At 35.9% G+C, this 15,784-nt stretch overlaps 1 protein-coding gene across 5 annotated transcripts in view; it reads left to right on the top strand.

The window, feature by feature from the left end:
• The window catches only part of LOC129550515 (uncharacterized), a 31,222-nt gene extending 27,129 nt beyond the window's left edge, over nucleotides 1-4,093 (top strand). For 4 of the 5 annotated variants that reach the window (XM_088829489.1, XM_055418247.2, XM_088829488.1 and 1 more), the window contains exons 7-8: nucleotides 2,255-2,345; nucleotides 3,776-4,093. In XM_088829489.1, the coding sequence (XP_088685615.1) occupies nucleotides 2,255-2,345; nucleotides 3,776-3,892 (208 nt within the window). In that variant the 3' untranslated portion in view covers nucleotides 3,893-4,093. The remainder of the gene's footprint in view (nucleotides 1-2,254; nucleotides 2,346-3,775) is intronic. The other variant, XM_055418245.2, reaches the window with a different exon arrangement.
• The last annotated feature ends 11,691 nt before the right edge of the window (nucleotides 4,094-15,784 follow it).

Genomic DNA, 15,784 nt, shown 5'->3' on the forward strand with positions numbered 1-15,784 from the left:
TTGTTTCTTTTTTTTTAAACTTTTGACCACAGTACATTGCTTGTGGGATCTTAGTTCCCTAAGCAGGGATCTTACCCATGCTCTAGGCAGTGAAAGCATGGAGTTCTAACCACCGGACCGCAGGGAGTTCCCTGTGACTTTTCTGACTTCTCATCAAGACTTACAGGCTCCTCTAATTAGAAAATTCTTACAGTCCAAGTTAATAAGTCAGTTAGGCTTACTAACTTATTTATCATAATGACATACGTAACTCTAGATATAGGAAAGCACCTTTCTATATGTGTGAAAGGGCATTACATTCATGTTTGCATTAATGCATCAGGGAGACTTCTGCTGCTTAGAAATAAAAAGGTATATAATTATAGACCATAAACAGTTAATATGGAGTAGAATCTTGAATGACTAAACCTCTATCTGCTATCCCTTTACCTTCTCTCTCTCACACACACATGCATGCACACATCTGTTACTTCTAGGTTAAGATCAGTACAAAATTAGCAATATAAATTGTTTATAAAGAAACTTGTTCAACAGAAAGCTAATCATATCATCAAAGTGCAGCCAGAATAAGTGATGATTTTTTGCCCACAGGGTAGAGACCAGAAACACAACATGAACAAAGTTGTTTTAATCATAGTGCACTCTTTAAACTTAATTTTTAGTGGACAGTTTGTGTAGCTTTGTACCTTTTCAAGTTTATGACCAGTGGTCAAAACATTACGTAATGGTTAGAGAATGAAACAATACCAATGTTATAAGAAGTTAAAAGAGAAAAGTACCTTAAACTCTTGAAAGATTCATAAAGGAAGATTTTAAATGCTGAAGAATGACAGATATTACTGGCCAACTTAATACTGGAACTGCCGCATGCTTGTGCTATCTTGGAAAATTCATTTGCAAACTCTGCAAGACTCACCAAATAGGTATTGACCCCATGTGTTCAGTCACCTCTCCAAATTAGTCAAGTGCAGTGAATTTTAAATATAGATAATTAATTATCTTCATGAATGACAATACACAGGAGAAAGTTTAGAAGATAAAGCATCCTGATATTAGAATCATTCTGACAGAACTGACCATTTTACCTATATTATTCTGTATTGTAGCAAGTAGAGTAAGTCTTAGTTTAAAAGGTACCCCTATGTATTTTTTCAGTAAGTAAAACCTATGCAACTACTGCAATGACAACTTCTCAGAAGCAACAAGTGCTATTTTTAGAGCCATGCCTAATCGTGCTAATATAATCGGCTTCTTCAGGCTTACTAAATAGACTTGCAAAAATATCATTTTTAGGGAACTGCATCAAAACAACAAACAGCTCTAGCCCAAGCACAGAGATAATTATTATCAAACATTGCTAGTTGCTTTTAGATCTAACCTGAGAAAAAGAATGTTTGTTATCATTTTACCTAATAAGCTCCAGAATGTACTAAACCCAATAGCCATTGCTATAACTAAAGTAAGTGCAAACAACACTGCTGCCCACCTGCCCACATGCAAAGGGTGCATGCATGTCCTTGCTATGCTTGACCCCTGCTCCCCAGTGGGGTGTACTATCAAGATTCATGCAGTGTAGAAATCCCATTCATGTCTGCACTACAGGCTAATCAAAACTGGTCAGATACTGCCCTCTGACACACACACATGCACATGGGCTGCCTTTGTGCCTTAAACCTAGCTGATCACACTGAACTTCTCAGGTATCATATTGTCCACAAGGCTTTCCACTGAATATTTCTGACAGCCAAATAAAGGTGTGATTTCACTCTTGATGTTATTTTGAAAGATCTATATATTATATTCTTAGTATTAGCCTTAGCTTGTTTTCTGACTTCTGTGGCTTTTCTCCATGACTCTTTCCCACCCACTCCCCTCAGCTCTGTTCCATTCTGTAGAAAGTTTGACAGATCATAAAGAATTGAAGGGGCTTTAACCATGTTCCAGCTTTGACATCTGTATCAGTTCTAAAAAACTTCCTTGTGGTCTTACTCACAATTGCTTGTATTAACCCTACCCCCCCGTCTTGTTAAATCTCTCTCAGTATTGTAACTCCACAATTTTGCCAACATCCCTTCAGGAACTGAATTTACTAGTTACTAGTGTGTTGCCGCATTTCAGTTTCCTGCAGGCTAACGTTTTTGTCCATCTGGATTTCTGGATATCACCTATGCTGCATATTCTTTTGTCATCTTCATTTTTAAAAAATATCCAATATCTGGTAAAACCTAACATAGAAGTTTTTAATGTGTTATAGAGCCTGGGAATATGTCTTCCATAATGTAAGGAAACAAGGGTCGTTATTAGTGACAGTGCCAGGTCTGGAAGATTCTCTCTCAGGCCTTCAGGTATGTAAGCTTCTTTCCCAGCACTTTTATTGTCAAAACTTTTCTCCTGCTTTTTTCTGATAGCTGTTAACACTATTCTAGAAATGTTCAGTCTGAACATAGTGACAACACTAGAAAGAATAGCAAAACCTTATGGCTTAAGAACTGTTCGGTGGTTTGTTCACGTTCCTCCAGAACTCAGAGTGTCATTCTGATCCTGATCTAGATTCCTTTTGCTTCTCCACCCAATTTTTCTAACTGTGGAGTTACAGTTTTAGGTTAACAAATGCTATTAAATATTTGTAAGAGACTTAAAAACACTCACATCATAACTTTTTCTCCAGTAAGTGGGCTGGAGGCCACATCCTGAACACAGTTTAGCTTCTAGGTCAGTTTGGAACCTTGCTCAAGCTGCTTCTATATTCCTCAGATTCTCCATACAAAATAAGGTTGATATTTAATAATAAGATTCATCCCAGTAAATTGACTCTTTTATAAAGGTTAATTAATATTTGTAAAGGTCTTTGAGGCCCCTCAATGAGATACTGTAGCATTTCTTAATACAGAATCATATTATTTTCTTTCATAGTGCTTTCATTTCATATAACCACTGCCAAATTTAAGTATCTTATTTCTTCCTTTAAGAAACTAAACAATCATGAATAATACCTTCTTCAAAAATTGTTGTCAGTCATCTAAATTACAGTCATGTTTACCATAACAGGAGAAATAATCCAGAGATATATGAAGACACGATGGTAATCTCCCCAGTTCCCTCCCCTTGAGATCCCTACCCCGTGAGTGGTGTGATTCTGCCGCACTTTTCCATACTCATAAAAACACAACTTTAAAATACATGCTCTCCAATTTATAATGTTTATATATATTGAAATAATTCAGTGATTTTCACTTACCAAAGTAAAATGTTTTTCAGAGTCCTTAACATATGAATTCTTGAATAACTTTATTGCTTTCCAATTTAATGAAACTGTAAGTAGGTATATCCATTGGTGGCTCCAGAATTTCTGTGTCTTGGAGACCAAAGTTTGCAATGTGAAGAGAAGAGCCTGATGAAGGTTATAGAGGGAGATTGTTCCTCTCATGCAACTTGTTAGCACCATCACTGTGTATATATGAAGTTTCTCTGTGTACTCCCATGTTTTAATCTTTTATTGTTTAAGCTAGTTTATTAAACTAATTACATTAAAATAATTACTCTATTCTATGTGTTCTTTATCCTTTCAAGTTCTCAAATCAAGGTAAATTAATTAAGTCCCTGAATCTACAGGCCTGACATTTACTATGACAAAGAATTGTTCATGTGGCACCGTGTAAAACTTGGTCCCTCTCATTGTAATATAAATCTGATTTCTTGAAATTGGAAAGAGTAGGTTCATTCTATAATTTTCATATTTGTTTGTAATATGAAGAAAATTTTTTTTTCGCCTCAGGTTAATATACAGTTATCTCCTTGGGTTGAAGAGATACCGCTGAACTATGATGTATTCCCAGAAAAGGATATTGACAGAGAAGCTCTAGAACAAATACATTTATACAAGATTCTCTGAAACTGAAATAGCCTTGGTGTAAAATAATTACAAAATAATTTAAAAGAAGCAGAATTTCAGTATCCTAACACATATTATTTCCTGTGTATTCCTTTCTAGTGTTTGTACATATGCTTGCATATTTGTAAATAGTTGTATGTATATATATATATATACACAACTTTGCGTGATAATTTTATTAAAATATTTATCTGAAAAAAAGTTTTCCCCTGGTTTTTTTGATTCAGTCAAAAATATAAACTTGCATCCTTTAGTCACCAACTCTGTATACCAAGTCCAGATATGACCAAAAAAAAAAAATCAGAAATAGTTTCTATCATGAAAGAGGGGGGAAAGGTAGGTAGAGATATCATTTCTTAGATCTCTATTCTGTAAGATTCCTGTGCACACCTTTATCTGAGGAGACTAGCACAAAGACTAAAATAAAAAATTGCAGTTGCTAAGAAAAAGCAAAACCAAAAGATAAACTATATCTATCTCTATATCTAAAATATAAATTGAGGTTATTTTTGTGGTAGAACAATTACTGGTAATTTATTGTTTTTTCTGTGCTTTTCTGGATTTTCCATTTTTTTTATAAAATGACTCTACTTCTTTTGAAATCAGGAAAAGCAAAACTTTTTTTAAAAACAAGAATACAATGGAACATCAAAACTTGAACACTTATAGTTCTAGTAATTTATATTTAGTATTGCCTACAAGTTACATTTTTATACTAAACTAATCCACATTTTGGAGTTGTAGAACCTTTTGGAGATTTATCTTTTGAAAGGGGTTTATCTAATGTACTTTTTGTCATCACTTGCTTATGAAAAATTTGCAGTGGGAGTCAACTCAAACTTTAAAAGAAAATTATAGGCCAATAACCAAAATGCTAAAATAAAAAAATGGGAGTTTGGAACTTTACAATTGATATTAATAAGTTTAATATTTGGGACCTTGTATAATATTAAATATCAGAATAAATGCTGGATTTCCAATAATATCTTGTTCATTTCCAATAATTTATTATTTAATGCTAACCTATTAAATAGTTATCATGCTAGTCTTCTAAAAAGAAATCACTATAAACTTCTAGCATCTTCAAGTAACAATTGATGGATGTTTCCAGCAGGCTGTGCAGATTTTCTGAGATTAAAGTATTTTAAAATAGCTGGAAGCTCTTATTTATGTGATTGTTTTATATATGATTAAATATATCTATTGATTTATTATAGTAACATGTTTAGGCACTTAAATTTCAGACACAACAAAGCATACTAACAATAGCAAATAGAACATGGCATAAGCGTCAATAATCATTCATTTAAAAATTGGGTTTATTCGTAATATGACACATAAACATAACGCTTAATTGAATTTCACTTTATGCTGTGCCTATTCTTAAGAAACTGGTCACAAAAATCTGAATTCCAGATGCCTAATGTTAATTCAGCTGCTCTTCAGAAGCATAACCCTCTAAAGCAAAATCTGATGCTGTGGCCCTGGGTGAATAGGAGAATGCCCATTCCAAAAGGCCTTGAGAGGACAGAAAGAGCAATAGCAACACTGGATCATGGTGGGCAAATCTGTAAAACTAGTTTCAAATCATTCACCCCTCATCTGTAAAATAAAGTCTTCAGCTGTTAGTGGAATACAGTCAAGAGTAAAGATTATAGGTGGTTTCCATAGATATGTGATTTAAATTACAGAAAAAAATGGATGGTTGTTTAAATATTGTTGTCATGGCTATAATTTTAGATGTTAAACTATGGATCTTAAGTTGATACAGCAGACGAAAGATGTAAATGGTCTAACATATTGGAAAGTATCCTGTGTGATATGCATATGCTTAACACATTTTTAAACAAATGCTTGAGGCAAATATTAGAACTATAAGATATTGAAGAGACATTCCTATGCCAGTATTAATAGTCTATAAGTGGAATTATTTAATCTTTAAATGTCTTACTTATTTTTCTGGAGATGATTACTATATATGCAGAAGCATAGAGGATATTATAGTGTGACTATAGTCCAGAATGGGACTACATGAGTCTGGCAAAGTGAGTGCATGCCAGATCAAAAGGGGCATGGTGTGCCAAGGAAATCCCATCTTACCCAAACTTAGGGTGAGCCATTCAAAGTTTTTAAGCAGCATACAGATATGGTCAAATTAAACTATAGAAACATGATTCTGTAGACATTTTATCTATGATGATTAAAAACAACAGGCAATGGGACTTGTCCAGTGGTTAAAAATCCACCTTGGGGCTTCCCTGGTGACTCTGTGGTAAAGAATCCACCCGCCAATGCAGAGGACATGTGTTTGATCCATGGGTCATGGGTCAGGAAGCTCCCACATGCCTTGGAGCAATGAAGCCTGTGCACCACAGCTAATGAGCCTGTGCTCCAGAGCCTGGGAGCCACTCTACTGAAGCCTGAATACCCTAGAGCCCATGCTCTGCAACAAGGGAACCCACTGCAGTGAGAAACCCACACAATGCAACTAAAGTAGCCCTCGCTTGCCACAACTAGAGAAAAGCCTCTGCGGCAACGAAGACCCAGGACAGCCAAAAATAAAAATAAATTAAAAAAAATTTTTAATCTCTATAAAAAATAAAAAAGGAATCGACTTTGCAATGCAGGGGACGTGGGTTCAATCCCTGGTTGGGGAACTAAGATCCCATATGTCGCAGCTGCTGAACCTGCACACCCTGGAACCTGCAGGACACAACTAGAGAGTCCATGAGCTGCAATGAAAGATCTGACGTGACCCAATTGAGATCTCATATACTGCAACTAAGAAACAAAACAGCCAAATTAATATTAGAAAAATTAGGCAAAAGGATACCCTTTTCAGAAAGCCACTTGGTGGTCCAGTGGATCTAGTAAGAATGAACTAAGAGCATCTCTCTGGATGGAGGGGAAAGGAATCAGATATTTAGGAGATCTTCGTAGTTTGTTGGGGGAGTACACAAACCTAGAGGGAACAGAATTTTTTAAATTACATTTCTAAAGATACACAGGGCTTCCCTGGTGGTTCAGACGATAAAGAATCCGCCTGCAGTGCCGGAGACCTGGGTTCGATCTCTGGGTTGGAAAGATTGCCTGGAGAAGGGATAGGCTATCCACTCCGGTATTCTGACCTGAAGAATTTCATAGACAGAGGAGCCTGGCAGGCATCAGTCCATGAGGTTGCAAAAAGTCTGTAAGAAAATCAATGAGGCCTTATAGCAAATTTATTAAGTCAAGAGACAATAGCAAGAAATCTAATGAATGGAATCTCATACTATCAGCATAATAGTTAAATACTAAGATAACTCAAAAAAAAAAAAATGCTGGGAAGCAAAACTTAAGACAATAGCTTGAAAAGGAACCTACCAAGAGTGAGAAACACACACACAAGATAAACAATGTTATTAGCATTGAAGAGAAGGATTTGGTTGAAGCATAAGATTTCAAGCATTTTTCATATAAATAAGAACATAGTGAGAAAAACAAACAAAATAAACACCCTTAAGGACTTCTCGGGATGTGCTAGAATGGTAAAAGATTTCTGCTTTTAAGAGGAACTCATTTCCTGGATACAATATTAATTAAACAAGGCCTGGAGCTTAAGCTGCTGTTTACTTCCCTAGACTTGTCTAGATGCCTTATGGTTGCAGTTTATTCACTTGTAAAATAATTAATGTTTCTGGACCATGAGTTTCAGAGGAATATTATGTACATTAATTGAATGATAAACATCTTGAAATACACATATGAAAAAGCACATAAATAGAAAGTTACTTGTCAACAACAATGATCATCTTGTTAAATTGTCTAAAAATTAACTTTCTCAAATTTCTGCTTTCTTTGAGGAAGATGAGAATAAGGAACATATTCCCAAACTAAGCTCCTAGGAATAAATTCAATATGGATTACTGAAAATGTAATCCAGTAGACTAAGAAGAAACAAATGTATGAAAACCTCACCTAAATCTAATGGACAGAAAATATCACAAGTTAAGGAATCAATTCCTAACTAGGCTCTGTTAAAACACTTCCATACTGACCTAAATCAAAGACAGATTCCCAGACCGGAAAAGTGATATATATTTAAATCCTGAGCCTTCAAGGAACATTTTCAGGCAAAACAGAAAAACCCTAAAATTTATTGACACATATTTTATATATAACACTTCCCTATTGATCTTGTTAACAACCCAAGGGCATAAGAGCTATTAATCTCATTTAATGAGACTTTCTGTAAATGTGGCTCAGGGATGAAGAATCTGCCTGCAACGCAAGAGACGTGGGTTGGATCCCTGGGTTGGGAAGATCCCCTGGAAAAAGAAATGGTGACCCACTCCAATATTCTTGCCTGGGGAATCCCATGGACAGAGGAGCCTGGTGAGCTACAGGGTCGTAAAAGTGGTAGACATGACTGAGCAACTAAACAACAAACAGCAGATGAATAAACAGTTTGAGTGAAGGTAAGAAACTTTCCCAAAGTTGTTCAACTAGTAAATCGCAGAGGCAAGATTCAACCCTGTTTTCTATCAACTCTAAAACCTATGCTCTTTTGCTAAGCTGCCTCTATATTCTACATTTCATAGCCTAATATTAATGGCAAAATCAACAGATTCTAGTGGAGAGAAGCCTCTTCGTTTTTGCCTTTGGATTTCTCATGAATGTGAGAGTTGCTTGAGTAATTGTCAAATAGCTGTGATGTGTAGATCTGTTGGGTGTTTAATCCAAGAGGAAAAATGACAACTAGGTCATAGTTTGAATTTTGCGGCTTTTGAATAAAAGAAAAGCTTTAGTATGGCTTTAATATTTTTGTTGGTATTGCTTGATACTATGACTATAACATCCTAGATGGTAATTTTTAATGTGATTCTATTTTCACATGGACAGTTACTTAAGCAGAAAGTAGATTCAGTTTCTTCCTTTTCCCCTCCATTTACTAAATTGTATATACATTATAAAATAATACCTGAACTTCCAAAAGCAACTGAAAACATGGAAAATATGCCACAATTTTGGCTTATAAGCAAAGAGGGCATCTAGCAGAGAGAGATTTACTTAAAACAATGACTCAGTTTTTGGACTTCAGTTTTGTTTATTTTTCCTTGCCAAGCAGGCATCATTATTTAGGTCAAACTGTAAGGTGCAAATAACATGAGCCATTCTTTCTGATGGAAAATGAAGGGTTCAGAGAAGCATAGACTTTTAGAATTAGAGGATACCCTAAGATAAACTAGTCTAACTCTATTTTCTTAGAGAAAGAAAAATTATATCTGGAGCTTCTTTGCAAAGTGGGAAAAAGGAACTTCCTTAAAATATATCTGTATTCTGGCAACACGAGACCCACAATTTATAGCATAAAATGAGACTTGAAATGTACTTTAGGTTGTTGTTAAGACATTGGAAGATTTCTGTATTGCTGGTAGGAATATAAAATGGTGTAGATGCTTTATAAAAGTTTTGGTAGTTCCTCAAAATGTTACCGTATGAACCATAATTCCACTCCTAGATACATACCCAAGAGAAAGGGAAATATACATCCAACACAAAAACTTTTGCTATGAACAAATATTCAAAGAACATTATTTATGGCATCGAAAAAGTAGGGTTGTTGTTAGCCTGTAGCATGTCCTTGTGATTTCCCAGGCCAGAATACTGGAGTGGGTTGCCATTTCCTTCTCCAGGGTATCTTCCCAACCCAGGGTCAAACCTGCATCTCCTGCCTTGGCAGGCAGATTCTTTATAACTGAACCACCAAGGAAGCCAAAAAAGTAGGGTAGGGAAAACAAATATCCATCAACTGATTAATGGAGCTGATTTATTCAGAATAAAAAGAAATTAAATATTCATACATGCTACAACATGAATGAATCTTCTAAACATTATTCTAAGTGAAAGAAGCCAGTCACAAAAGAATGAGGTATGATTCTCTTTATGTGAGTGTCCAGAACAAGCAAGTCTATAGGGACAGGAAGTATATGCGTTGTTGTTTAGGGCTAGGAGTGGGGCAGGGGGAGGATGGGAAGTGACTACCAACAGATAGGTTTCTTTTGAGGATAAAAATAGTCTAGAATTAGATCCCAGGGACAGTTGTGCAACTCTGTGACTGTACTAAGAACTGTTGCTGTACACTTTAAATGGTTAAAACAATATGTTGTATGGTGTATGAATTACATCTCAATAAAACGAGTTTCTTTTTTAAACAAGGAAATGAAGTAGAAAAAAAAAAGTACCCTAGATTATAAATAATATCTGTGGTTTTATCCTGTAACAGTTGGGTAATTATTAAGCACAACGGTATTTATATTATTAAATCATGAAGTGAGAGAACTACCTATACTTAAGTTTAACAAGTACATGCTTGATTTTCAGAAAGCAAATAATTGTATTTAAAATGATGCTAATCTCAGTAGACTCATTAGGAGAAATGAGATAATTTTAGTACGATCACTACTATTTTACATGTTGTTTAGTCACTAAGTTGTGTCCAGTTCTTTTTGAAACCCCATGGATTGCCTCCCTAGGGGAGCCTGGTGAGCTACAGTCCATGGGGTCACAAAGAGTTGGACATGACTGAGCAACTAACACACACAGAGGCTTCTCTGTCCATGGGATTTTCCAGCCAAGAACACTGGAGTGAGTTGCCATTTCCTTCTCCAGGGGATCTTCCAGGACCAGGGATCAAACCTGTGTCTCCTGCATTGGCAGGCAGATCCTTTACTACTGAACCACCTGCGAAGCCCACTATTTTACATGTATGTGGACATAAAGTTATAACTCTGTAAACACTGTGAACCAGTGGTCTTCTCTTCCTCATTTCATATATGTCCACTGAGGCCTTTGGATGGCTGTCTAGAATTTTCAGAGCCTTCATACATTTTTAGCACTAAAGATAACTCTAACATTTATTACTGTAGACATGAAACAAGATTTTGAATATGCCTGGCTGACAAATTTCTAAAAGAGCAAATTTCCCCAAAACCAAAGAGGCAGCAGGCCTAAAAGTAGTGGAATATTCTCTCCTTTTCTATTTAGTGACAGTTTGCTGGGAAACTGATCATCAGTATTGGAACTGATAGATGCATTTATACTCAAAACTGAAGGGTCAGAGTGACTCATGTGAGAAAGAAGTGGCTCTGACAAAATATATCTTTGATTACTACAAAAGGACTACAGTGTTTGCAGGTAAAACAATTTGCAGAAACCAATTAGTAGGGTTCAATTAAGAAACACATTTAGAATTCTAACTAGTTCTTCTATGTACTACAGCTAATGTTAATATTGGTATTAAGCCATACAGTTTTATTGAAGTATAATCAACATACAATAAAGTGCAGTGAGTATAGTAACTGCATCATGACATAAGCCTACATCTTTGAAACCATTACCACAATCAAGATGATAGACACTTCCATCCCCTCTAGAGCTGTCTTTGTCATCTATCCCTCTCCTGACCCCTGCCCCGGACAAACACTGATCTGATTTCTATCATAATAGATCAGTTTGCTTTATATCAGTGAAATCACACTGCATGCACTTTCTTGTTCAAACTTTTCTCATTCAGCATAAGATTTTAGTATCCATCCATGTTGTTGCATTTATCAATACTTGTTTCCTTTTTATTGTTGAATAGTGTTCCATGGTGTGTGATGTGTTAGTTGCACAGTTGTGTCTGACTCTTTGCAACTGCATGGATTGAAGCCTTCCAGGGTCCTCTGTCCATGGGATTTTTCCAGGCAAGAATACTGGAGTAGGTTGCCATTTCCTTCTCCAGGGAATCTTCCTGACCCAGGGATCAAACTCGGGTTTCTCACATTGCAGGCAGACTCTTTACTGTTTGAACCACCATTTGGATATCTTAATATTACCATTTTCTATCCATTCACCAGTTGACAGACTTTGGGTTCCAGTGTGGGCAATTAGAAACAAAGTTGCTATAAGCATTTGTGTATAAGTGTTTGTGCGATTATATGCTTTCATTTCTCAGGTAAAATCCTAGGACTGGAATAGCTGGGTCATATAAGAGATATAAGTTTCAGTTCAGTTGCTCAGTCGTGTCTGACTCTCTGCGACCCCATGAATCACAGCACGCCAGGCCTCCCTGTCCATCACCAACTCCCAGAGTTCACTCAAACTCATGTCCATCAAGTCGGTGATGCCATCCTGCCATCTCACTCTCTGTCGTCCCCTTCTCCTCCCTCCCCCAATCCCTCCCAGCATCATAATCTTTTCCAGTGAGTCAACTCTTCTCATGAGGTGGCCAGAGTATTGGAATTTCAGCTTTAGCATCAGTCCTTCCAATGAACACCCAGGATTGATCTCCTTTAGAATGGACTGGCTGGATCTCCTTGCAGTCCAAGGGACTCGCAAGAGTCTTCTCCAGCACCACAGTATATCCATATGTAAAATAGATTGCCATCAGGAATTTGCTGTATGGCTCAGGAAACTCAAATAGGAGCTCTGTATCAACCTAGAGCGAGTGGGATGGGGAGGGAAATGGGAGGGAGGTTCAAAAGGGAGGGGTATATGTATACCTAGGGCTTCCCTCATAGCTCAGATGGTAAATCATCTGCCTGCAATGCAGGAGACCCAGGTTCGATTCCTGAGTCGGGAAGATCCCCTGGAGAAGGAATACTCCAGTATTCTTGCCTGGAGAATCCCATGGACAAAGGAGCCTGGCAGGCTACAGTCCGCAGGATCTCAAGAGTCTGACATGACTTAGCAACTAAATCACCACCATATGTATACCTATGACTGATTCATGTTGTGCTTTGACAGAAAACAACAAAATTCTATAAAGCAATTATCCTTTAATAAAAAATAAATAATTTTTTAAAAGGTGTAAATTTAAAATTTTAAGTTACTGACAAACCACTTTCCAAAATAGATAGAACATTTTATATTCCTAACTACACTGTATAAAAGTTACAGTTCTTCTGCTAATACTTAGTATAGTCAATCTTCTTAATTTTAACCATTCCAATGATTATATGGAAATATCTCAAAAAAATTTTTTTGCCCCTTTTAAAAGTGGATTGTCTTATTGTTGAGTTCTAGGAGTCTTTTTTAGTATATTCTGAATCAAATTCTTTATCAGATAAGTTTTGTAAATAATTCTCCTAGTCCATGGCTTGACTTTTTATTTTCTCAATAGTATCTTTTAAAGAGCAAAAGTTTTTAATAATGTCTGCTGCTGCTGCTACTGCTAAGTCTCTTCAGTCGTGTCCGACTCTGTGCGACCCCATAGACGGCAGCCCACCAGGCTCCCCTGTCCCTGGGATTCTCCAGGCAAGGACACTGGAGTGGGTTGCCATTTCCCTCTCCATTACTACATCAATTTTTTCCTTTATATTTTGTGTCTTTTGTGGTCCTTCTTATATGAGAAATTTTTGTCTCACAGAAAATTACTAAGATTTTCTCCTATTTTTTTGGTAGAAATTTTACACTTTTAGCTCATATTTTTCCCTGCATATGGATATTAATTATTTAACACCATTTTTGGAAACTATTTCTTCCTCCAGTGATTTGCTATATGGTCCAGGGACGGGGGGCCTGGTGGACTGCCGTCTGTGGGGTCACACAGAGTCGGACACGACTGAAGTGACTTAGCAGCAGCAGCATTTAGCCATATAATGTATGCTTATTTCTGGACTTTATTCTGTTCTACTTGTCTATTCCCCTACTTTTTTTTTGTCTGTGCCACACTATCTTGATTAGTATAGCCTTATTATGTCTTGATATAAGGCAATGTAAAACCTGCAACTTTGTTTTTCTTTCAAAACCGTTTTGGTTATTTTAGGTCCTCTGCATTTCCATACAAATTTCAGAATCCACTTGTAAATTTCCACAGAAAAGCATGCTGAGATTTTCACTGGCATTGCATTAAATCTGTAGATCAATTTGGAGAGGATCAACATCTCAATAAAACTGAATCTTCTGACCCATGAAGAAGGTATATCTTTCCATTTACTTAGGTCTTCTTTAATTTCTCTCAGCAATGTTTTTTAGTTTCCAGTGTACAAATTTTATACTTCTTTTGTTAAATTTATTCCTGAGTATTTTGTGTTTTTAGTGTTTTCCATGAACAGTATTTAAAACTTTTTCAATTTCTGATTGCTTGTTGCTAGCATATGGAAATATAGTTGATTTTTGTGTTCTGCAACCTTTCTAAATTCACTTATTAGTTCTGGTAGATTCTTGTTGATTTCTTTAGAAAAGCAATTTTATTTCTTCTCTTTCAATCTATATACATTTATTTCTTTTATTTGCCTTATTGCATTAGCTATGATTTCCTGTTAAACTCTGAATCTAAGTGGTATGAACAAACCTTGTCTTGTTTCCAGTCTTGAGGGAAAAGCATTTAGTCTTTCACCTTCAAGTATATTAGCTATAGGTTTTCTGTGCATGTCCTTTATTAGTTAAATAAAGTTCCTTCCATTCCTAGTTTGCTGAGAGTTTTAGCATGCGCGGATATCGAATTTTGCCAAATTATTTTTCTTCATTTATTGAGATAATTACATGATTTTTCTTTTTCAGTTCATAAAAATTTTGAACTGCATTATTTGATAAACCAACTTCATATCCCTGGGATAAACCCTACTTGGTCATGATGTAGTACTGTTTATAAATTATTGGGTTTGATTTGCTAGCATTTTTGAATCCATGTTAACAAGGGATTTGGGTGTGTAAATGGAAGTTGTTGTTTCCTTGAAATGTCTTTGTGTGGTCTTGTTAGTAGGCTAATACTTGCCTCTGACAATATCTGCCTTCAAATTTTGTGTTTGGACTACTTACATTTACTATAATTATTGATAGGATTGAATTTAAATTTACCACTAGTTTTCTATTTGTCTCATCTCTTCTTTGCTTTTTCCATTGTCCTAACTTCTTTTGGATTAATTTGAATACTTTCTATGACTTTATTTTATCTGTATTTGCTTATTAGCAATACATCTTTTGATTTTTATGATTGCTGTAAAGTTCATATATATACATCTTTAACTCATCACTGTCTACCTTATGTAATATCATGACAAATGGGGCTTATTGCTGTGGCTTCTCTCGTTGCAGAGCACAGACTTTAGGCATGTGGGTTTCAGTAGTTGCTGCTCACAGACTCAGTAGTTGTGGCTTGTGGGCTCCAGGGTATGAGCTCTGCCGTTGCGGTGCACAGGTTTAGTTGCTTCATGGCATGTGGAATCTTCCTGGACCAGGGAAGTCCTCAGGTTGCTTTTTAGATTTCTCTTTGTATTTACTGGTCCTCAACAACCTCATTTTGATGTGCATCGGTGCTTTTTATTTTGTTTCTTTGCCTTAGGATTTATTGAGCTTCTTGGATCTGTGACTTTATACTTTTCATCAAATTTGGAAAATTTTGGCCATTATTTTGTCAAATATTTATTCATCTCTCCATCTTTCTCCTCCCCTTTTGAGACTAACTACATGTATGTTGTGCTGAATAACATTCCTCAGTCGAAAGGTGCTTTACTCTTCTTTTCCTCCAGTTTTTTATCTTCCTGTGCTTGATTTTCAACAGTTTCTATTGCTATGTTTTCATAGCAATAGTTTACTAATCTTTTCTTTAGCAGTGTTCAGTCTGCTGTTAGTCCCGTCCAGAGTGTTTTTCATTGTAGACGTTGTTGTTGTTGATTCTAGAAGCTTGATTTGGATTTTTTTATATTTTACATCCCTCTTCTTATCATGCTTGTACTGCCTTGTTGAATATCTCTAGCTAAAGATACCATCTGTATCTTTTCTGGGATGTTTTTATTGATTAATTTTTCCTCACTAAAGATTGCATTTTCCTGCTTTTTTAATATCTCAAATGGCATTATTTCATTCTTTTTAATGACTGAGTAATATTTAATTATATTTATATACCACATCTTTATCCATTCCTCT

The sequence above is a fragment of the Moschus berezovskii genome, chromosome 21 (genome assembly GCF_049115385.1).
Source record: "Moschus berezovskii isolate FMDL1 chromosome 21, NW_MosBer_1.0, whole genome shotgun sequence".
Lineage (NCBI taxonomy): Eukaryota > Metazoa > Chordata > Mammalia > Artiodactyla > Moschidae > Moschus > Moschus berezovskii.